At 42.6% G+C, this 25909-nt stretch overlaps 1 protein-coding gene across 1 annotated transcript in view; it reads left to right on the top strand.

The window, feature by feature from the left end:
- Positions 1–1501: 1501 nt before the first annotated feature.
- The window catches only part of LOC123503531 (attractin-like protein 1), a 93485-nt gene continuing 69077 nt past the window's right edge, over positions 1502–25909 (top strand). Inside the window, exons 1-2 of the mRNA XM_045253370.1 lie at positions 1502–1526; positions 20373–20573. Coding sequence (XP_045109305.1) covers positions 20485–20573 — 89 coding nt within the window. The 5' untranslated portion in view covers positions 1502–1526; positions 20373–20484. The remainder of the gene's footprint in view (positions 1527–20372; positions 20574–25909) is intronic.

The raw sequence follows: 25909 nt of genomic DNA, 5'->3' as shown, positions 1-25909 counted from the left end.
AAGCACAAGATCGCATAGTAAGAAACTAAGGAAGGAACGATGTCTGAGAGAATTGATAAAGGAGAGTATGGGAATGAAAGAGAATGAAGAACAGGATAAAGAGCGATCGTGGTTGGACGCTAAAACGGTAATTCTGAAGAGAATGCGCGGTGTTGGTCGTCAGCTGGTCCAGTCTCATCTTGATAATTTTTGCTGGAAGATGATGAGAAAAAAACAAAATTATCTTTTTGTGTCACTCTTAGAAGATGTACGAAGTGTGTATCGTTAGAATAAATGTATGAAATATATATATATATATATATATATATATATATATATATATATATATATATATATATATATATATATATATATATATATAGGCGTTTTCAGTAGCACTTTGCAAAAGGTGAACGGTCCAGAAGTGTTCGCTTTTACACGCGAACGCTGCTACTGAAAACGATAGTAAACACTGCCAGACGAATCTCCCTTGTCGCTCGCCGGAAAAACTATTGTACTCTTTAGTCGCTGCGTACAGCCTCATTCCACCGTAATATAAAGATATTATTATGGGAATGGGATAATTGAAGACAAGGCTCAAATAAAACACTACACATTTAATTTCTGCAGGGAATATTTTGTGACGGCCGTGGTACACGCGGCAGAGGCTGGATGCACATGTCCAAATGATTTTTGTAGCACAGATCTGCGTCTACCTTGTTCAAAAACATCTTGTCACAGACGTCACAGGTAAATCTGTTAAGTGTAAAAAAAACTTGGTAATTCGTTATGACAAGTCTGTCCCTCCCTTCCCCTCCATCCCCCCAAAACAAGTTTGGGGGCCTGTGGGGAACCGTGGGTTTTGGTGGGGAAAATAAACGCAATATGAGCATTTAAAAAAAACTACGGAAATTTTTCATAATATTTCAAGTTTTTCCAACATAACCTAACCAAGCATAACCTAATCTAACCTATCATAACCTAATTTCTAATGTAACCTAACTGGACCCCGCCTGCTAGGGCACTAAACAAACCTAATGTAACTTAGTCCCCCCCCCTCTCGACCCCTCCACTAGGGCATTAACCTAATTTAACCTAACCTAACCTAATTGTGGGGGCTGAGTCTCCCCTGGACCCCCCCCACACTAGGGCATTAACCTATTATAACCTAACCTAAGCTAACCTATACGGAGGGGGGGCAGCCCCCCGTGAACCCCCATTAGGGTGTTAACCTAGTGCTAACAAGGAACCTAAAAAAATGATAACTGTAAGATAGCTAGGCAGGGGAGCGAGACACAGGGACACACATGTCTCCTTTATTGGGCTCGGCCCGGAACTGAGGAGTGAGGAATGAGGATACACTCTTGGCGACAAGCAGTGCTTGGCTTGCCGCCGGGAAAACATATCGTACACCACTTACAAATAATAATATATCCAATATCCCCCCGTAAGATAAATGTGTGCCTGCAACACATTAATCTGATATGTGTATGAGCATAACGGGCTACGACGGCACGGGAGGGGAACGAACTAAACTTGGAATGGAGGTAAGTATACACGTACGGGTGAGGAACAAAAAGAGAACAATACCTTTGAAAATAATAATACAAAATACAAACTAGAAGAACGATGGTTTTACCTGGCCTAAAGTCTGTCTGTGTATGTGCGTGTGTGTATTTACCTAGTTGTATTTACCTAGTTGTAGTTTTACAGGGCCTGGGCTTTATGCTCGTGTGGCCCCGTCTCCATATCTACACTTATCCAATCTTACTTTAAAAGTGTGCACACTCGTTGCAGACACTACTTCTTCATCTAAACTGTTCCACGTCTCAATACATCTCTGCGGGAAACTATATTTTTTTATATCTCTCAGACATCTTCCCTTTCTCAGCTTTTTACTATGCGATCTTGTGCTTCGGGTGTCATATTCTTCTCTCAGGATCAGTTTCTCATTATCCACTTGGTCCATTCCGTTGATCAATTTATAGACTTGTATCAGGTCTCCTCTCTCCCTTCTTTGTTCCAAGGTTGGTAGATCCATAGCCTTTAGTCTCTCCTCATATGTCATCCCTTCAAGATCTGGGACCATTCTTGTAGCCATTTTTTGTAGCCTCTCCAATTTTCTTATGTGTTTCTTTTTATGAGGGGTCCACACTACTCCTGCATATTCCAATCTGGGTCTTATTATAGTATTTATCAATTTCTTCATCATTTCTTTGTCCATGTAGTGAAATGCTACTCCAATATTTCTTAGCAAATTATATGTTTCTCTAAAAATTCTATCAATATGGCTTACTGGTTGATTGTTTTCTTCCATCGTCACTCCTAAGTCCTTTTCCTTTTGACTTTCTCCAGTTCTACTCCATCTCCCATCTTATAGATTCCCACAGGTCGTCTTTCACTCTTTCCCATTTCCATGACATGGCTTTTGTTCACATTGAATTCCATTTCCCACTTCTTACTCCATTCCCAGATCTTATTTAGGTCTTCTTGCAGTATTTCACAATCCTCCTTTTGCTTTATAACTCTGCACAGTTTCGTATCATCCGCAAACAAATTTATGTAGCTGTTCACTCCTTCTGGCATGTCGTTAATATAAATGAGGAAAAGTACTGGTGCCAATACTGACCCCTGTGGCACTCCGCTTTCTACTGCTCTCCACTTGGACTTCATATCTTTAACTACCGTCCTTATTTCTCTCCCCCTCAAATAATTTTCTATCCATCTCAATGTGCTTCCTTTTAAGCCACCCTTCTCCTCTAACTTCCACAGTAATCTTGCATGTGGCACTTTGTCAAACGCCTTTTTTAAATCCAAATAGATGCAGTCAACCCATCCTCTCTCTCTTGTACTCTATCAACTATTCTAGAATAGAAACTCAATAAATTAGTTACACAAGACTGTCCTTTTCTAAAACCAAATTGGCTATTTGATATTAATTTGTTGTCTTCAAGGAACTCGATCCATTGTTTCTTTATTATTCTTTCACACATCTTGCATATTACACTAGTTAGTGATACTGGTCTGTAATTTAAAGGTTCTTCTTCCTTCCGCTCTTATATATGGGAACCACCTCAGCTCTTTTCCATTCTACTGGCACTGTTCCATTTTCTATTGAGCATTTTATGATGTTGTATATAGGACTTGCTAGTTCTTCCCTACATTCTTTCAGTATTCTGCCTGAGACTTCATCCGGTCCCATTGCCTTCTCTTCATCCAGTTCCTTCATTAACTCTTTTATTTCAAGCTTGGTTACTTTAATCTCTTTCATATAGATTGTCTCTCTATTACCCTGTGGCCTCTCAAATTTGGATTCTTTAGTAAAGACCTCCTGGAATTTTTTATTTAATAGTTCTGCCATACTTTTTGGGTCTTCCACCATCCCGTTCTCTCCTTTTAACCTTTCTATTGTTTCTTTTTGCCTAATTTTTCCATTTATGAATCTATAGAACAATTTTGGTTGCTCCTTACATTTTTCGACAATATCTTTTCAAAGTTCTTTTCCTCTTCCTTCCTCACCTTAACATATTCATTTCTCGCTGCCTTGAAGTTTTCCTTGTTTGTTGGATTCCTATTTCTCCTCCACCTTTTCCATGCTCCATCTCTTTTCTCCTTTGCCCTAGCACACTTTGCATTAAACCAATCTTTCTTTCCTTCTTCTTTTGGTCTATATTTTGGGACATATTCCTGACTCCTGTTTTGTATATTTCCAAAAATAAGTTATATTTGTCTTGCATTGTCTCTGAGTTTTCCATCTCCTCCCAGTCTACGTTTTTAAAATAGTTCTTGAGATTCTCAATATCAGCCTTTCTGTAATTTAATCGGTCTCCTTTGTATGAATCGTCTCTATCTTCCTTTCCTTCTTCTATATCTATTTCTAATATTGCATGGTCACTCTTTCCCAATGGGCACTTATATCTTATATCATCATTCATTTGTATACCCCTTGTAAAAACTAGGTCCAATCTCGCCGGCTCGTCGTTTCCTCTGAATCTTGTGCATTCCTTTACTCTCTGGTCCATCATATTGTCTATCATTAGGTTCAAGAATCTTTCTCCCAGGCTTCTTCCCCATACCACTTTCATAATTTTCCCAGTCCACTTCTTTACAGTTGAAATCTCCTACTAATATCACTTTTCTCCTTTCTTTAACGATTCTCATTAGACTCCTTATTGTGTCATCTATCATGTCTTTATATTCTTGATTGGTCCATGAATTTGTTTTTGGTGGCACATATGTTACAATGATTGTTAACTCTTTTTTATTAATATGCATCTTAATATACAATACTTCTGCTTTTCCTTCCCCACATTCCACTTGGTTTATCACTATCTCCTTCCTTAACATTATCATGACTCCTCCTCCTCCTTTTCCCACTCTGTCTCTTCTCCATACATTATACCTATTATCCAAATCTATTATGATTGCCTCATTTAGTTTTGTTTCAGCCAGGCATACAATATCTGGATTTTCTTTCCTTATGTAATCTCTTAATTCTAATTTACTTGATAAAACCCCGTCTGTGTTCGTATACATCATTTTTAGTCTTTTGCCTTTATCATTTTTAGTTAAACTTGTTCCACTTTTTTCTCTTCCTTCTCGTTTATATACCATTTCCTTATCCTGTCTCCTAGAGTTTTCCAAAAAAAATGCCTTCTTCTCCTCTTCTGACCTTTCATTATTCTTTTCCCTTACTGCTGCTGCCAGTTCATTGTATCTCTTCCTTTCTTCCTCATTTCTATTTTTCTTTATATAGATATCCTTACAGCCTTCTGTTTTTCTAAGTGTGTGTGTGTGTGTGTGTGTGTTACACATAGTCGCTCAGCCACCCCGGTCGCCGCACCTGCCTCCTGGGTGCGGGGCGTAGCTGAGGTTGGGTGGGGGTTGAGACTTGTGCGGGTGTCGTGGTTGGTTGAGCGGCCGGTGGGGTTGGTGGGCGCAGGGTTGGCGGTGCGGGCGGTGGGGTTAACTCAGCGACGGGCCGCAGATGCTTCCTGTTCCTGAGGCTTATTCGGCCGCTACCATCAAGCCTGACGGTGTACTGCCTGTAGGGCAGCGCCTCCACGATCAAGCCCGTGCGGTCCCACGTGCCCGAGGCCTGGTTCTGCATCCTTACTCATGTGCCAGGGGACATGGGCCGGAGCTGTCTGGGTGTGCAGGTTGCCATCAGGGTGTTGCCTTCCTCCCCCATTTTCACTTCTCTCACGCAGCGTCCTTCCCCAGTGCCTGTCCACCTTGTAATGTCGTCGGGCCGTTGGCACGCCATCACGCAGCTGCCTTCCGGTGGCAAGTTGGGCGGGGGACTTGTTGACAGATTGCAGCGGGGTGTTAAGGTACTGCAGCACAGCGAGGAGGTTTTGTCCGTGTCCAATGAGCCCCCGCTACCTGTGTTGGCTCTGATGATTCTTTTGGCCGTCTTGACCGCTGCTTCGGCCCGCCCGTTTGACTGTGGGTACTGTGCTGAGGACAGGCGTGCAATGACACCCCACTTCTTGAGGAATTCCGACATTTCCTCGCTCGCCAGGTTCGGCCCCCCATCAGTGGACAGCTGTTCCGGGGCGCCCCATTGCGTGAAGTACTGCCTCATTTGATTTTATTAGATGTAGCACCGTGTGGGAAATGGGCGAGTTCTAGCCATCCAGTGAGCCTGTCAGCGTAGACCATGTAAGTGTGCCCCTCATGCTGAAACATGTCCGCCACTGTGGATTGGAATGGGTACTCTGGGGGCGGCGTGATGACGAGTGTTTCTGAGGGCTGAGAGGGAGCGTGCGTCTCGCATGACGTGCACGACGCCCGGTAGTGCTGCAGGTCCCCTTCCAACTCGGGCCAGTATACACATTGCCTTGCCCTCCGCAGCATGGAATCTAGCCCTTGGTGACCAGCGTGTAAGTTTGCTGCTACCTGTGGGTGGAGGGGCTCAGGAATCACAAGTCGCACACAACCCTGGTCAAAGGTGTATGTGACAAGGTCTTGAGAGACTGCCAACCGGTCCCTCACGCCATAGAACGGGCGCAGGCAGGCCACTTCTTGCGCCTTGTGCAGGTGCCAGTCCGCGGCCAACACTTTGGCCAGTAGTAGTTGGTAGACAGGGTCGTCGGCTGCAGATTTTCTCACCGCTGACTCGTCGAGAACGTGACCCTCGTGTTCGGCTGTGGCGATGACCACGGCTGCTACTGCCTCGGTGAGGTCCTCATCCAGGTTGGCGTCGGTGTCTGTGGTGGGGCTTCTGAGGGCTGGGTACCTGGACAGGAAGTCGGCTGCGGCGTTCCTTTTTCCTGGCAGATATTTGACTTGAAAGCGGTACTGTAGCGTTCGCTCCTTGAGCCGGAAGAGTCGTGGGTTGATGACTTCTGTGAGGGCCCTGTCCCCCAGCAGCTTGGTGAGAGGGCGGTGGTCGGTGACGATGGTGAGGTTCGGGCACCCCAACAAGAACAGCCGGGCTTTCTGGAGGCACCACACCACAGCCAAGGTTTCCCCCTCTACCGCGGCGTAACCAGTCTCGGCGGCCGTGAGGTGGCGGCTTCCGCACAGGGCCAGACGCCAGCCCGCCCTGCAGCAGAAGGGAGCGGCAGCAGACGAGCAGTGGCAGAACTGCTGCAGGATAATGAATCCAATGCCCTCCCTGCTCCAGTCTGTGAGGGCAACTGTGGGCGGGTTTTGTCGTAATATGCCAGGCCGTCCTTTGCAAGCTGGCATATGGTGTCCTGAGCGCGGCGGAATTTCTCCTGCAGGTGCTCGTCCCAGTACACAGCCTTTCCGCACGGCTTCTTCAGGAGCTCCTGAAGGCGTTCATGATTGGGGCTGTGGCGAGGAATGGGGCAAGTTGATTGACAAACCCGTACCACGACCTGATGTCTGAGATGGAGGGCTTGTCAGGCATCCTGAAGCTTTTGATTGCCGCTAGGCGCTCGTCTGTGGGTTTGTACTCCTCCCAGCCGAGGCGAAAACCCACGAAATCCACCTCCCTCCGTGCGAACTGGAATTTTTCAGGCTTCAAAGTAATCCCCTTGGCTGCACAGGTCGCCAGAAACTCGTACGTGTGCCAGAATGCGTCTTCGATGTTGCTGTCGTAGAGGAGGGTGTCGTCGATACACTTGTGCTTCCTCACGATGCCTTGGATGGCGTCATCGAAGCGCTTTGTGTATGCGTCGCCAGCAGAACAGTGGCCCATGGGGGTCCGGAGGTACCTGAACCTCCCCCATGGGGTGATGAAGGTGGTGAGACTTCGACTCTCCTCGTCCAGCCTGACTTGGTGGTACCCCCAATAAGCGTCAGCCACTGTCTTGAAGCAATGTTTGGGGACACTAGACACCATGTCGAAGGGGGCGGGGGTGTGGTGTGTCTCTCTGCGGCATGCGGCGTTGAGGCGCTGGTAATCGACGGTGCGCCGCGGTTGCCCTGATTTCTTTGCTACCACAACCATGCGGGCACACCACTCCGTGGGTTCCCCTGCCGGGACGGGCTCGATGACGCCTCGCCGTACGTCGTCTTCAAGCTGGGCTTTCACCTCGTCCTCCCAGTGTTTCGGCACCGACAGCGTTGGGTGCCAGGTGGATGTGGTGAGGCTCGCCGTCCATCACGGGCAGCGGGCTCCTTGTGGTGTTGAAGGCGGAGGCCGAGAAGTGTTGTAGTAGCCACTCCTCTAGCCGTCGTACGTGCTCCTCGTGTGGCGGGAATGGTATCGTGGCGGGCTTGGCAGGCGGCTGGGCAGGCTCGGCGGTCGTGTCACGCGCTTCCACTGCTTGCACTGTCGGCAGGGAGTGGTGAGGGAAGCCGGCGGGCACCAGCCCCAGCTCCTTGCACGCGCTCAGTGACAGGAACAGCGACCTGGCGGAGGGTACGAAGTATACTTCTTGCTGTGTAGCATGGCCGCCAAGGTAAATGTCACACCGGCACGATCCGAGGCACCGTAAGGGCAAGTCCGCTACATCCCGCAAGCCTGCACGTCCCTGTAGCTGCGTGGGTTGTATGTTGAGACTGGACAGGAGGGCCGCCCGCGACGCACACCTGGGCACCAGTGTCCGCCACAGCTGCTGTGCGGTGCTTGGCGCCCTTGCCAAGCTCCACTGTTACCTCTATGGTGGGTTGGCGGGACACGTTCGCGCCTGCCGTTGTCACTGATCCCGAGACGGCGTTGGCAGGTGCAGTGCCGTGTGGGCGCTTGGAGCTCCTACAGCACCTCTTGAAGTGGCCTTTCTTACGACAGGCAACGCAGACTGCTTCCCTGGCCGGGCAAGAAGCTCTGTCAGGGGCGTGCGAAGTACCACAGTTCCAGCAAGTACGTGAGGGCTGTGTCTTGCCAGAGGTGGTGGCAGCGGCGGCGTCGAGCGTCTGGTCCCCGTCCTCCTCGGCCCGCACGGTGCCAGCCGCGCGACTGCTTTCCCACCAACCGCCCACGCCTGTGGTGTGTTGGCGGGCTGCCTCATATGCACAACACATGGCCCTTAGGGCGTCCACACTGCCTAACGAGTCACACGCTTGATACACCTGCCTACCACAAGCTTTTTCAATAGCAAGTACTCAGAGAGGTTGAGGCTGCACTGGGGACACTCGAAAGCGCAGTCGTTGACTTTCTGGGTGCCCCGTACGAAGTAGTCACTAACACACTCGTCCTGCCCTTGGCTGACACCGAAAAACTCTGCCCACTGCACTGCTGGGCTGGAGGAGCGAAGCACTAGGTTACCAATGGCGTCCAGCGCCTCCTGCTGTGTGAGGGCGCTCCACTGGTCGAAGGTGAATCTGGCGTCCAAGGCACGTTGCAGCGGGGGGCCACAGAGGAGTCTGACGTGATGGACCGCTTCCTGGCGTGGCCACTTGCAGAGGAGAAGCCAGCACTCCATGGACCGTTTCCACGACCTGAATGCAGCTGGTGTCATATCCAGGTCGCATTTCTCGGGGGCAGCTGAGAGAGGCACCTGAGGGGCGTGTGTTGAGTGCCGCCATGTTGGCCTGCAAGGTGGTGATGGCTTGTTGCTGGTCACTGATGGTCTGCCTTGCCTGCTGGAGCAGCGGCTGGAGGCTGCGAGGAACCACTGTCGTCGAGGCCCTAGGCGTCGAGCGAGGGGATCAGCGAGGTAGAGGCATCTTGACCGGTGTAGGTAAGGGTTTCACTGCGCCATGTAAAATAGCTAGGCAGGGGAGCGAGACACAGGGACACACGTCTCTCCTTTATTGGTGGCCCGGAACTGAGGATACACTCTTGGCGACAAGCAGTGCTTGGCTTGCCGCTGGGAAAACATATCGTACACCACGTACAAATAATAATATATCCAATAATAACGTTATGCCTCTCAAGTGGCAGCGCATGATTGGAGGGATTAGCTCTATAAATACCATGAAATCCTTATATGCCGCTACCCACAAATCCCTGTTTATACCCACAAATCTGTTAAAAACAATTGAAAATCATTTCAGTGTTTACTCTTGACTGGTGCAGAGCTCACTGGACTTAGAAAACTTCCTACTTCCCGGAACTCTCAAGTGCTATGACGGCCAAACTAGACGCTTGCGGCTCAATATTTTTTTATGTTTACGGCAAGGTCACCAAGCCTTCTACATATGTGAGTTTCGTGTTTTTACGTGAAACAGACCTTTTAAAAGATTGACTAAATTGTTTTATAATACGTGAGCGTCTATGGCGGTGTTGAGACCAAATAATAGAGGTGAATAGAGCCCTTAAGATCCCAGGTATCACTTCCCGTCACATTTTCCTACTTTATAAGGTAGTGCAGGTAATGTACCCAGTATCCATCAATACACAATATGCCAGATAAGCCGTTACACCACTAGTGACTGCTTGTCATTCAATAGTTACATTGGTAGAGACATTTTTGCTGTGGATTCCCTCAAATTATTGCACTGTCAAAGAAGCCATGAAGTTGTGTGTTCGTTCGCCCAAAGTTTTCAGAGCACCACCATTAAAAAAATATACCCAAATCTTCCGCAATATTGCCATAACCTTATGTCATTATCAAGCAACAGTGCAAATATCCTATCATATTTATATTTTACAATTAATGTGCTTAGATAATGCGTAACCTACGAGATTCTCATGTAACTGAAAATCAAAGTTGGAGTCACAAGCTTTGAAATGAGTAGCGTGAACAAGTGTGAACCGTGGTCCAGCCAGAATGCGTAGTCCCAGATGCCTCGAGAGTGCAAGACTCTGTTTTCATTTAATTCAAACTGCAAGGAGAATTCTTATGAATTTCAATATCAGTAAACAGTTACTAAATGTATTTCCTTTACATGATAATATTTATCATATCTTCATGCTCCTCACAATAGTATTTTTTATTGATTTATAACTTACAAAGTTGGCAACTCGTCTCACAGCCAATCAGTGTTTGCTATTACGTGACTCTGAGAGCTAACACAAGTGAACATATCTTGAAAAGCGTTTGCCTTTGGGGCGCCAAAGGCGAACGCTTTTAGGACCGTTCGCTTTTTGCAAGACGCTACTGAAAACGCCTATATATGATAACATGTTTATTTTTACCTTTGTTCTTTATCTATTTAAGTAATTCCTAGGATATGTAGAAATTAAGTGTTTATTGCTAAAATAAATATATGGAAATGTGTGATATCCATGAGGGAGGGATAATGCAGCAGTAGACCTGACGCTGTAGTGCTAACGGGAGGTAGATTTCACGCTATAGGAGCACCGTATATTTGACATGCATGTGCTAAGTGCTATACCAAGAAAAAATCTACGATCAGGCCAACTTTCACCTGATATACAGTTTATTTATCCTTCATTTAAATGCACATGTGTATAAACATGTTTACATCTATATGCACTAGTATATTTACATGTGTACATGACCTTGTTCAGTCACATGTTTGCCCCAAAGACAGCTTTCCACCTCTCACCCAAGGCCACCAAAGCTGGAAAACACTGTATAATCTAATTTTATTTGTATAATCTAATATAATCTAATTTTTTGGTTGGAATGAATGTGTGTGGATGGGTAGGGATGCATGTGTGATGTCAATAACGTCACAGTGACGTGCGTGCGTTATTCACTGTCACCTGCTGGTCACCCAGCCATCCTTTCCTCTACGGGAAGAGCTCATACTGATATCTTCGGATAGGACCGAGACCACATCACAAACTACAGACACAGGGACGGCGAGGCCACTACCTCTCGAGTTACATCCCGTACCTACTTACTGCTAGGTGAACATGGGCCATACATTAAGAGGATCGCCCATTTGCCTCGCCGCTCCAGGAACTCGAACTCGGACCCTCTCGGTTGTTAGCCGAGAGTGCTAACCACTACTCTACGCGGTGTGGGTTGGGATATATACATGCTTGTGTTACGTCACTGACGTGTGTTCACCCCGGTCGCCTGCTGGTCACTCAGCCAGTCTTCCCTATTAAACGGAGCGAGCTCAGAGCTCATAGACCGATCTTCGGTATGACTGAGACCACAACACACACTCTACACATCGGGAAAGTGAGGCCACAACCCCTCGAGTTACATCCAGTACCTATTTACTGTTAGGTGAACAGGGGCCACACATTAAGAGGCTTGCCCATTTGCCTCACCGCTCCCGGGACTCGAACCCGTGCCCTCTCGATTGTGAGTCGAGCATGCTAACCACTACGCTACGCCAGTGTTATTCACTCATTTTTGCAAGGGAGCCACTTCGGTCAAATACATTCATTGAGAGAGCCGCTGCTGCTACAAATTAGTGTAACTCAACTAAATTAAGTAGTACTGTGCTGCTAGTGCAATATACTAAATAAGAAAAATTAGACATGGTAATATTAGCCTATATATCTTGCTATTAATAGCAAAATAAAGACCAAACATACTTAATGCTGTGATGAGCGGAAGAGTGCTTTCTTGTTATTATTGATTAATTTATTTATTTTTCGAGGGCCGCAAATTGAGCCGTCGCGAGCCGTCAGCAGCTCGCAAACCACGCAATGAATACTACTGCACTACGCGGTGGTGTAATGCATCATGGTCGCTTGCTGGTCACCCAGCCAGCCTTCCCCATTACGGAGCGAGCTTAGAGCTCACAGACTGATCTTCGGGTAGGACTGAGACCACAACACACTCCACACACACAGGGAAAGCTAGGCCACATCCCCTCAAATTACATCCCGTACCTATTTACTGCCAGGTGAACAGGGGTTGTATACATCGAGGTGCCCATTAATTTTACCTCGCAGCTCCCGATATTGGAACCAGGGCCACTTCGGAATTATACCTGAGCCTAGTGTTCTAACCACTACACTACGTGGTGTATTTACCTAGTTGTAGTTTTACAGGGCCTGCTGGCCTTTACGCTCGTGTGGCCCCGTCTCCATATCTACACTTATTCAACTCTTCTTTAAAACTATGCACACTCGTTGCTGACACCACTTCTTCACTCAAACTGTTCCACATTTCAACACATCTTTACCAGAAACTATTTTTTAATATCTCTCAGACATCTTCCCTTCCTCAATTTTTTGCTATGCAATCTTGTGCTTTGAATGTCACATTCTTCTCTCAAGATCAGTTTCTCATTATCCACTTGATCCATACCGTTGACCAATTTATAAACTTGTATCAGATCTCTCCCTTCTCTGTTCCATGGTTAGTAGATCCATAGCCTAGAATTTTTACTGGAGGGTTCTGGATATAAGACTAAAGTGGTACCTACAGAAGGCAGCACTACTCAGTTCCGTGTTTCTCTCGGCCTTCTTTCTGTATATACAATCCAAAGCTTAATCAATAAAGAGACAAGAGAACCTATGGCCCCTCCTCCCCCTGTACATGTATCTAGGCCAGACTCCAGCTCCTGTTGTAGCTTTTCTGAGCAAACTGCTCAGATACATCTGGTTGGCATGATGTCTTTGCAGTGTGTGTGTGTGTGTGTTTCACTGTTTGATCTGCTGCAGTCTCTGACGAGACAGCCAGACGTTACCCTACAGAACAAGCTCAGAGCTCATTATTTCCGATCTTCGGATAGACCAGGCACACACCACACACCGGGACAACAAGGTCACAACTCCTCGATTTACATCCCGTACCTACTCACTGCTAGGTGAACAGGGGCTACACGTGAAAGGAGACACACCCAAATATTTCCACCCGGCCGGGGAATCGAACCCCGGTCCTCTGGCTTGTGTGTTTCACTGTTTGATCTGCTGCAGTCTCTGACGAGACAGCCAGACGTTACCCTACGGAACGAGCTCAGAGCTCATTATTTCCGATCTTCGGATAGGCCTGAGACCAGGCACACACCACACACCGGGACAACAAGGTCACAACTCCTCGATTTACATCCCATACCTACTCACTGCTAGGTGAACAGGGGTTACACGTGAAAGGAAACACACCCAAATATTTCCACCCGGCCGGAGAATCAAACCCTGGTCCTCTGGCTTGTGAAGCCATCTAACCACTGAGTGTGTGTATTTACCTAATTGTATTTACCTAATTGTAACATACGGGAAAAGAGCTATGCTCGTGTTGTCCCGTCTCCATATCTATTAATGTCCAGCTTTTTCTTAAAATCATGAATATTCCTTGCGTTGACCACTTCCACGTCTAAACTATTCCATGCTTCCACCCTTCTATGAGGAAGCTATATTTTTCACATCTCTCCTATAAGTGGCCATTTTAGTTTTCCCATGCCCTCTCGACATTCTTCCATTCCACATACACAGATCTTCCCTATCCATTTTTCCATGCCAATCATCACTCTGTATATTGCTATCAGGTCTCCCCTTTCTCTTCTGTTTTCCAGGGTTGGAAGTTGCATTCTTTTCAGTCTGTCTTCATAAGTCAAATCTCTTAAGTCAGGCACCATTTTCGTTGCAGCCCTCTGTACTTTCTCTAGTTTCCTTATGTGTTTCTTTAAGTTCGAGCCCACTGTATTGTTGCATATTCAAGCCTCGGTCTTATCATTGCAGTAATTATTTTCTTCATCATTTCTTCATCTAGATATACGAACGCCACTCTTATGTTCCTCAATAAGTTCAATACTTCTCCAATTATTTTGTTTATATGTCTCTCTGGCGATAGGTCATTGGTAATTGTCACCCCAAGGTCTTTTTCTTCATGACTGGTTTTATGTCTTCATTTCCTATCTTGTACATACTCCTGATTCTTCTTTCACTCTTGCCAAACTCTATTTTCTTGCATTTTGTCGTGTTGAACTCCATTTGCCATGTACAGCTCCATTTCCATATTCTGTCCAAGTCTTCCTGGAGTAGTTCGCAATCTTTGTCACATCTCACTTTTCGTAACAATTTTGCATCGTCTGCAAATAGGCTCACATAACTGGACACCCCATCCACCATGTCATTTATGTAGACTGCGAACATTACTGGTGCCAACACTGATCCCTGTGGAACTCCACTCTCCACCAATCCCCATTCTGATGGTCTGTCCTTAATTATTGTTCTCATTTCTCTTCCTACCAAAAGTCTTCCATCCATTTTAGTAAACTGCCATGCACTCCTCCTACCATTTCAAGTTTCCAGATCAGTCTCTGGTGTGGTACCTTATCAAAGGCCTTTTTTAAATCCAGATATATTCCATCAGCCCAACCATCTCTTTCCTGTATTACATCTATCACCCTCGAATAGTAACATATCAGGTTTGTCGTGCATGAACGCCCTTTCCTAAAACCAAATTGACACTCACAAAGTATGTCATTTTTCTCCAAGAAGTCTGTCCATCTAGTCTTCACCACCCTCTCACACATCTTAGCTACCACACTTGTAAGTGACACTGGTCTATAGTTCAATGGGTCTCTCTTGTTACCTGATTTATAGATTGGGACAATGTTAGCTCTTTTCCAGTCTTGGGGCACTACGCCTTCCCTTAATGAGGCATCAATTACTTCACAAACTTTTTCTGCCAATTGCTCCTGCATTCTCTTAAATGTGTGTGTGTGTGTGTGTGTGTGTATATTTACCAAGTTGTAGTTTTACAGGGCCTGGGCTTTATGATCGTGTGGCCTCGTCTCCATATCTACACTTATCCAATTTTTCTTTAAAACTATGCACACTCATTGCTGACACCACTTCTTCACTGAAACTGTTCCACGTCTCAACACATCTTTCTGGGAAACTATATTTTTTTTACATCTCTCAGGCATCTTACCTTTCTCATCTTTCTACTAAGCAATCTTGTGCTTCGAATGTCATATTCTTCTCTCAGGATCAGTTTCTCATTATCCACTTGCTCCAATTCGTTGATCAATTTATAAATTTGTATCAGATCCCCTCTCTTCCTTCTCTGTTCCAGGGTTGGTAGATCCATAGCCTTTAGTCTCTCCTCATATGTCATCCCTTTAAATTCTGGAACCATTCTTGTAGCCAATTTTTTGCAGTCTCTCCAACTTCCTTATATCTCTCTTTTTATGGGGGATCCACACAACTCCTGCATATTCTAATCTGGGTCTTATTATAGTACTTATGAATTTCTTCATAATTTCTTTATCCATGTAGTGAAATGCTAATCCAATATTCCTTAGCAAATTATGTCTCTCTGAAAATTCTATCTATATGTCTTACTGGTTGATTGTTTTCTTCCATCGTCACTCCCAAGTCTTTTTCCTTTTTTTACTTTCTTCAGTTCTACTCCATCTCCCATCTTATAGATTCCCACTGGTCGTCTTTCACTCTTTCCCATTTCCATGACATGGCTTTTGTCTATATTGAATTCCATCTTCCACTTCTTACTCCATTTCCAGATCTTATTTAGGTCTTCCTGCAGTATTTCACAATCCTCTTTTTGCTGTATAACTCCGCACAGTTTCGTATCGTCAGTTTCACTCCCTCTGGCATGTCATATATATATATATATATATATATATATATATATATATATATATATATATATATATATATATATATATATATATATATATATATATATATATATATATATATATATATATATATATATATATATATATATATATATATATATATATATATATATATATATATATATATATATATATATATATATATATATATATATGAAAAAGTATTGGTGCCAATACTGACCCCTGTGGCACTCAGCTTTCTACTGCTCTTCAATTAGACTTCTTTAACTACTGTTCTCATTTTTTCCCCCCTCAAATAATTTTCCATCCATCTCAATGTGCTTCCCTTTAGGCCACCCTTCTGTGTGTACTAGGATGGATGTGTGCATGGTACAATAACTTTTGTACCATGGATGTGTATGTCTTGTGGATGGCTTGGGATGCATGTGTGTGTATTTACCTAGTTGTAGTTTTACAGGGCCTGGGCTTTAATGTCGTGTGGTCCCGTCTCCATATCTACACTTATCCAATTTTTCTTTAAGACTATGTACACTCTTTGCTGACACCACTTCCTCACTCAAACTGTTCCATGTCTCAACACATCTTTGCGGGAAACTAAATTTTTTAACATCTCTCAGACATCGTCCCTTCCTTAGTTTCTTACTATGCGATCTTGTGCTTCTAAAGTCATATTCTTCTCTCAGGATCAGTTTCTCATTATCCACTTCATCCATTCCGTTAATCAATTTATAAACTTGTATCAGATCCCCTCTCTCTCTTCTCTGCTCCAAGGTTGGTAGATCCATTGCCTTTAGTCTCTCCTCATATGTCATCCCTTTAAATTCTGGAACCATTCTTGTAGCCATTTTTTGTAGTCTCTAATTTTCTTATGTGTTTCTTTTTATGGGGAGTCCACACAACTCCTGCATATTCCAATCTAGGTCTTATTTTAGTACTTATCAATTTCTTCATCATTTCCTTGTCCATATAGTGAAATGCTACTCCAATATTCCTTAGCAAATTATACGTCTCTCTGAAAATTCTATCAATATGGCTTACCGGTTGATTATTTTCTTCCATTGTCACTCCCAAGTCCTTTTCCTTTTTTACTTTTTCTAGTTCTACTCCATCTCCCATCTTATAGATTCCCACTGGTCGTCTTTCACTTTTTCCCATTTCCATGACATGGCTTTTGTCCACATTGAATTCCATCTCCCATTTTTTGCTCCATTTCCAGATCTTGTTTAAGTCTTCCTGTAGTATTTCACAATCCTCTTTTTGTTTAATGACTCTGCACAGTTTCGCATCGTCCGCAAACAGATTTATGTAGCTGTTCACTCCTCTGGCATGTCATTTATATATACGAGAAAAAGTATTGGTGCCAATACTGACCCTGTGGCACTCCGCTGTCTACTGTTCTCCACTTGGACTTCATATCTTTAACTATCGTCCTTATTTCTCTCCCCTTAAGTAATTCTTCATCCATCTCAATGTGCTTCCTTTTAAGCCACCCTTCTCCTCTAACTTCCATAGTAATCTTTCATGTGGCACTTTATCAAAAGCCTTTTTAGATCTAAATAAATACAGTCAACCCATCCTCTCTCTCTTGTACTTTATCAACTATTCTAGAGTAGAAACTCAATAAATTTGTCACACATGACCGACCTTTTCTAAAACCAAATTGGCTATTTGATAATATTTTGTTGTCTTCAAGAAACTCAATCCATTGCTTCTTTATTACTTTTTCACACATCTTGCATATTACACTAGTTAGTGATACCGGTCTGTAATTTAAAGGTTCTTCCTTCCTTCCGCTCTTATATATGGGAACCACCTCAGCTCTTTTCCACTCCACTGGCACTGTTCCATTTTCTATTGAGCATTTTATGATGTTGTATATTGGACTTGCTAGTTCTTCCCTACATTCTTTCAGTATTCTGCCTGAGACTTCATCCGGTCCCATTGCCTTTTCCTCATCCAATTCCGTCATCAACTTTTTATTTCAAGCTTGGTTACTTTAATCTCTTTCATATAGACAGTCTCTCTATTACCCTGTGGTCTTTCAAATTTGGATTCCTTAGTAAAGACCTCATGAAATTTACTATTTAACAGTTCTGCCATACTTTTGGGTCTTCCACCATTCCGTTTTCTCCTTTTAACCTTTCTATTGTTTCTTTTTGTCTTATTTTTCCATTTATGAATCTGTAGAACAATTTTGGTTGTTCCTTACATTTTTCGACAATGTCCTTTTCATAGTTCTTTTCTTCTTCCTTTCTCACCTTAGCATATTCATTTCTTGCTGTTTTGAAGTTTTCCTTATTTTCTGGATTTCTGTTTCTTCTCCACCTTTTCCATGCTCCATCTCGTTTCTCCTTTGCCCTAGCACATCTTGCATTAAACCAATCTTTCTTTCCTTCTTCTTTAGGTCTATATTTCGGAACATATTCCCTGACCCCAGTTTTGTATATTTCCAAAAATAAGTTATATTTCTCTTGAACCGTTAATGAGTTTTCCATCTCCTCCCAGTTTACGTTTTAAAATAGTTCTTGAGATTCTCAATATCAGCCTTTCTGTAATTTAATCGGTCTCCTTTGTATGATTCATCTCTATCTTCCTTTCCTTCTTCTATATCCATTTCTAATATTACATGGTCACTCTTTCCCAATGGGCACTTGTATCTTATATCATCGTTAATTGGTATATCCCTTGTAAAACTAGGTCTAATCTTGCCGGCTCATCGTTTCCTCTGAATCTTGTGTTTTCCTTTACTCTTTGGACCATCAAATTATCTATCATTAGGTTCAGGAATCTATCTCCCAGGCATCTTCCCCATACCACTTTCATAATTTTCCCAGTCTACCTCCTTACAGTTGAAATCTCCTACCAATATCACTTTTCTCCTTTCCTTAATGATTCTTGTAAGACTCCTTATTGTGTCATCTATCATGTCTCTATATTCTTGGTTAGTCCATGAGTTTGTTTTGGTGGCACATATGTTCCAATGATTGTTAACTCCTTTTTATTAATATGCATCTTAACATACAGTATTTCTGATTTTCCTTCCCAAACTCCACTTGATTTACCACTATCTCCTTCCTTAACATCATCATGACTCCTCCTCCTCCTTTACCCACTCTGTCTCTCCTCCATATATTATACCTTTTATCTATGTCTATTTTATTGCCTCATTTAACTTTGTTTCCACCAGGCATACAATATCTGGTTCTTCTTTCTTTATGTAATCTCTTAATTCTAATTTACTAGATAAAATCCCATCTATGTTTGTATACATCATTTTAATCTCTTGTTCTTATCATTTTAGTTAAACTTGCTCCATTTTTCTCTTCTTTCTCTTTTATATACCATTTCCTTATCCTGTCTCCTATAATTCTCCAAAAAATGCCTTCTTCTCCTCCTCTGACCTTTCATTATTTTTTCTCTTGCTTCTGCCACCAGTTCATTGTGTCTCTTCCTTTCCTCCTCGTTTCTATTTTTCTATATATATATATATCTTTGCAACCTTCTGTTTCTCTGAGTTTTGTTTTTCTATATAGTACTTCTGCTGCTGCTTGTGATTTTAGTAATATCTTAATTGGTCTCACTGTTCCTTCTTGATATGGTCCCATTCTATGGATTTCTTCTACTTCCTCTTCTAAGTTCTGTCTATCCTCGTCATTCAGATGTTTTAGTAGGTCTTTTACTGATTTCATTTCGTCTTTTTCCTTCTTGGTCTATATTTAACATTTTTTCTTTCAGTCCAAAAATAATTACTCTTCTTTTTTTTCTGCAATTTCTCTTACTGAATTTTCTTTTTTCTTGAGGACTCCTATCATTTTGCTTGTCATATTTTCATCTCTTTCTTTTAACTGTTCTTGAAATACTTCTTGAAATGATTCCTTGTCTTTCTTATCTTGGATTCTCCATGCTTGTACTTCTTTTTTAATCACGTCTTGTACTCTTTCTTCTTCTTTGTTTACTAGTTCTTTTAGCTTCTCTTTTTTTTTTCTCGGCTTTACCGAGTTCTTCTTCCATCAATTTCTTGTAATATGCTATTTGGACTTTTAATTCTTCATTTTCGGTTCTTAGGTTGTGTGCTCTTGGCACTGGATCCATAAAATGTTGCTATAAAATGCTGGTTGCCCATGGCATTTAATTGCTATAAGATGGCCACTCATCTGAATGAATCACCGAACCATATACACACTCCCTTTCAATAGGGATTATAGTGTTGCGGTCACGCCATTCCACCCAAAAATACCGACAGTCTGAGCCTTGTTTAAGACCAAAAACCCAAGGCCCATCAATTCTACGTCCATGGTTTCTGTTGTTTTCTTGTTCTGCATCACTGTCCTCGGAGAGAGGAACGTTGTCTCCATTCAGCCACATATGGTGGTACACTGCTTAAGTGCAAAAAAAAAAAAAGATCTCTCTTCTCTCTCTCTCTCTCTCTCTCTCTCTCTCTCTCTCTCTCTCTCTCTCTCTCTCTCTCTCTCTCTCTCTCTCTCTCTCTCTTTACAGATTAAGAAAATTTAGAACCAGTGGAAGAATATTCTGATGAAATGGCATAACATTTAGTTAGCATGATTTTTTTTCTTTTCCTTTCCTGGCAGATTAACGTCAAATTCAAGTGTGATAACTGATGGGTCAGGAAACTACTCTACAGACACTCAGTGCACATGGCTGATAGACTCTGGCCAAGTCAATGCCTCCATCCGCCTCCACATGGATCACTTTGCCACAGAGTGCTCGTGGGATCACTTGTATGTCTTTGATGGTGACAGCATCTATGATCCTCTCCTGGCTGTGTTCAGGTGAGTGTTTTCTTTTTCTGGATTACATAATTATATTATATAACCTTTGACCATATTTAAGATAAAGATCCCCAGTGTCACTACAGCAAAAATTGAATTGGTTAAACTAACAGTGTTGTCAATCCTTCTTCTGTCTTTCTTTAATATTTTCAACACTGTCAGACATTTAATGAGGTTAAATATTCTTAGAACCACATTTCTTCAAAATTTAAAAACTCAACATGTCATCTTTGAGATGCATCCGTGCATCTTGCAGTCAGCAAACTTCAGGAAGGCTATAAGTATTAAGGAAGATTACTTTCATCTACAATGATATTTGTCACAAGTTCATTATTTGAAAATATATTGTTATGAACAAAGCAATGAAGATGTAGCAACATTCAGTAGGGATATTTACAAAGGCAGTGATAACCCACAAACTATAAGTTGTAATGTTGCTGAATGGTAAAAGTGACAGGATGTCCAGATGTTATCATGTCTGTTTGCCCATCTTTCTGTTTATCAAGTTAGTGGAAGATTAACCAAAAGTAAAGTGGTGTTATTTCAACTTCAGACATTAATGTCAAGCATTTACTTCACTACATAAGTTTTCTAAGCATCTGCTGGGCAGTGTGAGAGAATTGTGAAGTGTTGAATGTATTAATAAGTCCATAGAAAATATTCATAGGTAATGATAAACTGAGACTGTGATTAAGAATAAGTGTTTCTATGAATAGTGAAAGGCATCACTTATTTTCATTAGTATTGTGTTTAATTCTGGGTGTCTTTATCCAAAGCTTGCTACTGTTCATTGAACATTTACTATCAAGATTATACAAATGCATCACTGGATGCATTATTAATTTTGAATGGCCTAGGTTAGACCTGATTTTCAATTATTAAGAGTACTATGCACCAGGTTGGAATTTGAAGGGGAAAGAAATGAACAGATCAGACCACAAGAAGAAACCATAATCAAGATTGCATCAGGGAGGTGTCATTACAAAAGGCTAAATCTCCCAACCTTCAATCCGAACTAATCCTTTATATTATCATATCCTCAGAGCACGGTGCAAGAGGGTCAAATCAGTTTTATGTAGTAATGGACCAACCATAAGTTACTTTTTTTTTTTTTTTTTTTTTTTTTTTTGTAAGAGAGGGACAGCCAAAGGATAAAAAGAAAATTCCCACTTGGGTGCTGGTTCTCTAGAAGGAACAAAAGTGTTAGCCAAAATTAGGGAGCAAATGTCTTGACACCTCCCTCTTAAAAAGAAGTCAAGTTGTAAGAAGGTAGAAATACAGAAGCAGGTAGGGAATTCCAGAGTTTACCAGTGAAAGGTATGAATGATTGAGAGTACTGGTTAACTTTTGCATTAAAGAGTTGGACAGAATGTGGATGAAAGGAAGAAGAAAGCCTTGTGCAGCAAGGCTGCAGGATGATGGGAGGCATGCAGTTAGCAAGATCAGTAGAACAGTTAGCATGAAAATAGCAGAAGATAGAAAGAGATCCAACATTTCAACGGTGAAAAAGAGGCTGAAGACAGTCAGTCAGAGGAGGAAAGTTGATGAGATGAAAAGTTTTTTTATTCCACCCTATTTAATAAAACTGTATGAGTGGAATCCCCCCAAATATGCGAAGAGTACTCCATACAAGGACGGATAAGGCCCTTGTACAGAGTAAGCAGTTGGAGGGGCGAGAAAAACTGGCGGAGACGCCTCAGAATGCCTGTCTTCATAGAAGCTGTTTTAGCAAGAGATGAGATGTAATGTTTCCAGTTAAGATTATAGGTAAAAGACAGACCGAGGATATCCAGTGTAGAAGAGGGAGACAGTTGAGTGTCATTGAAGAAGAGGGGATAGTTGTCTGGAAGGTTGTGTCAAGTTGATAGATGGAGGAATTGAGCTTTTGGGGCATTGAAAACTACTGTATTTGCTCTGCCCCAATTGGAAATCTTAGAAAGATCAGAAGTCAGGCGTTCTGTGGCTTCCCTGCATGATCTGTTAACTTGCTGTATGGTTGGACGTCTCTGAATGGACGTGGAAAGATGTAGGATGGTGGGATATTTCAAGAAGTTTGGTTAAAAAGATCATTAATGAATAATAGAAAGAGAATGGGTGACAGGACAAATCATGAGGAATACCACTATTAATAGATTTAGGAGAAGAACAGTGGCTGTTTACCACAACAGTAACAGAATGGTCGGAAAGGAAACTTGAGATAAAGTTGCAGAGAAAAGGATAGAAACCGTAAGAGGACAGTTATGGAATCAAAGCTTTGTGCCAGACTCTGTCAGAAGCTTTTGATATGTCTAATGCGACAGCAAAAGTTTCACCAAAATCTTTAAAAGAGGATGACCAAGACTCAGTAAGTAACGTCAGAAGATCACCCGTAGAGTGATCTTGACGGAAGCCATACTGGCAATTAGATAGAAGATATTTAAGAATCATCCTCTTTGAAGATAGATTAAAAACTTTAGACAAGCAATAGATTAAAGCTATAGGATGGTAGTCTGAAAGATTAGAATAGTTACCTTTTTTTAGGAACAGGCTGAGTGTAGGCAAACTTCCAGCAAGAAGGAAAGGTAGAAGTCGGTCAGCATACTTGAAAGAGTTTGGCTGAGCAAGGTGCAACCATGGAAGCACAGTTTTTTAGAACAACAGGAGGGACTCCAACAGGTCTATAAGCCTCTGAAATAGTTAGAGGGAGGAGGAGAGGGAGGGACAAGCCCAGAATCATCTGAGGTGGAGTTATTAGCAAAGGTTTGAGAAAAGAGTTCAGCCTTAGAGACAAATGAGATGGCAGTGGTGCCATCAGGATGAAATAAAAGAGGGAAAGATGAAGAAGTAAAGTTATTGGAGATGTTTTTGGCTCTCGAGGGGAGTTTGAGTTTGGAAGATTTTGACATTTTTCTATTTATGAAAGAGTGTTTGGCAAGTTGAAGAACAGATGTGGCATGATTCCGGGCAAAAATATAAAGTGTGTGAGATTCAGGTGATGGAAGGCTCAAGTATCTTTTGTGGGCAACCTCTTTATCATGTATAGCACGAGAACAGGTTTAGAAGGTTAGGTTGAGAAAAAGAGTGAGGAATGTATACATCCATGCCAGACACTATCACCTCTGTTATGTGTTCAGCACTTAGAGATAGGTTTCTGACATGGAAACAGTAATCATTCCAGGGAAAATCAGTATAATACCTCCTCAGGTCCCTCCAACTGGCAGAGGCAAAACGCCAGAGGCACCTCCATTTTGGGGATCCTGCAGATAGATTGGAGAAATTGGACAAGATATTGAAATGAGATTGTGATTGGATGAGCCCAATGGAGATGATTGGGTGAAAGCATAAGCAGAAGGATTAGAGGTGAGGAAGAGATCAAGAATGTTGGATGTGTCTTCATGACAGTCAGGAATACGAGTAGGGTGTTGCTCCAGTTGCTCTAGGTTATGGAGAATAGCAAAGTTGAAAGTTAGTTCTCCAGGATGGTCAGTGAAGGGAAAGGACAGCCAAAAGCTTGTGGTGAACATTGAAATCTCCAAGAATGGAAATCTCTGCGAAAGGGTAGAGGGACAGAATGTGTTCCACTTTGGAAGTTGAATAGTCAAAGTATTTACTGTAGTCAGAAGAGTTAGGAGAGAGATAGACAGCACAGATAGATTTACTTAGAGAATGACTATTGAGTCAAAGCCAGATGGTGGAAATTTGGAAGATTTGAAGGCGTGGACACGAGAGCAATTCAAGTTGTTGCGCACATAGATGCAATATCCAGCTTTGGAGCGAAAATGAGGATAGAGAAAGTAGGAGGGCTTCTGTCAATTGCCTCAGACAGCTGTGTTTTGGTGAGGAAAAGAAGTTGAGGTTTATTAGAGGAGAGGTGGTGTTCCACAGGTTGAAAATTATATCTAAGACTGCAAGTGTTGCAGAAGTTAATGCAGAAAAAGTTGAGGGAGGTGTCAAGACATTCGGGATTGCTATCAAGAGAGGAGTCTGACCTGGGGACATTATTGGTCCCCTCCCCAGAAGGGGACTCCAAGGCTGGGTATGGAGTCACCATTTTTTTATTTTAAATTATAAGTAAAGGGTGTGTGTATGGTAAGTGCATGTGTGAGGAAGGAGAGTTGTCTTTAGAGAGCAGGCTATGACTCCCCTCTTGAGTTGTGATACACAAAAGAGAAACATTCAATAGATCACAACTAGCTTTAATGGAAGGTTCACAGCACCCCACGTGCTGTTAGACCTCGCTGGGAGCAAATTATTGTTTTGGTAATGTATTACTTATATACCTATTACTGCTTGGGGGCTCTCCTCTTGATATAGATTTCTTTCTGTATCTATAGTGGTTATAGATTTGAAGTTCCACTATGCGACACTTCCTTATGGATTTGAAGTTGCACTATGCGACACTGCCATTGTATTCTTGAGTTCAAGAGTACCATTGTCAGATTTAATCCAATGAGGTGTGCTCTTATTATCAAGGTATAGATTAATAAGCTCTCATCTAGTGTGGGAACATCTCTAAGTGAACTGTTTGTGTGACCAAGTGTGTTAACAGACAGTCACATATTTTCCCTAATGCCCAAAGAGGTCATCTTTGAAATATGTGAATGGTCTCTCTGGGGTGTAGAGATAGACCCACATATACTCTTCAAGTATGCCTGTACACATACTTGAAGAGTATATGTGGGAAGTGCTGTTAAGCTTCCACCCATTAGTGGCTGTAGGCAATTTTATCTATAGCGATACCCATATTAGGGCCCATATCACCACCCAAGCACATCTTTGGTATAACCATTTAGAACCTAGGTATCATAGTGACATGTAGGTAACTTAAAACCACTCGACAAATGGCATAGCTTCAAAGTGGCATGTGGTGGGATTCAAACCTACACATGGACATCTGTCCGATCCCATGCTCACCACCTTATCCACTATGCCACCAGTTGTCAGGTTGAAGTGCTATCTTCCAACAAGTCAGGATTCTGTCAAGTACTTTCAGGCATATAAGAATCCAGTATTTCTCAGGCAAAGCAGTTAAAGTAGACTTATGTCCAGTATCTGGATTTTACTACGCTATAAGTTTTGTAGGTATGTATGCTTTGTTGCTCTGAATTAGTGAACCCTAATTTGGAACAGTATTTTTTCCTATTGATTCATTTACATTTAATGGGCTGTTAGAAAGCACTGCAGAAGTGGTGTGTGTAGTTAGGCATTGCAATGTAAACTAGGGTCCTACTGTAGAAAGTAACAGCATGTAACTTAAAATTGATGTCAGGTACTGAAATCTATTAATTCATCAGTGTCATGTTTATTTGTTTTACTCTGTTAAGCAGTCCCATAAATAGAGGGACTTCTCTCGGACA

Source organism: Portunus trituberculatus, chromosome 14 (assembly GCF_017591435.1).
Source record: "Portunus trituberculatus isolate SZX2019 chromosome 14, ASM1759143v1, whole genome shotgun sequence".
Taxonomy (NCBI): domain Eukaryota; kingdom Metazoa; phylum Arthropoda; class Malacostraca; order Decapoda; family Portunidae; genus Portunus; species Portunus trituberculatus.
This window is presented reverse-complemented; position numbering and strand designations above follow the sequence as displayed.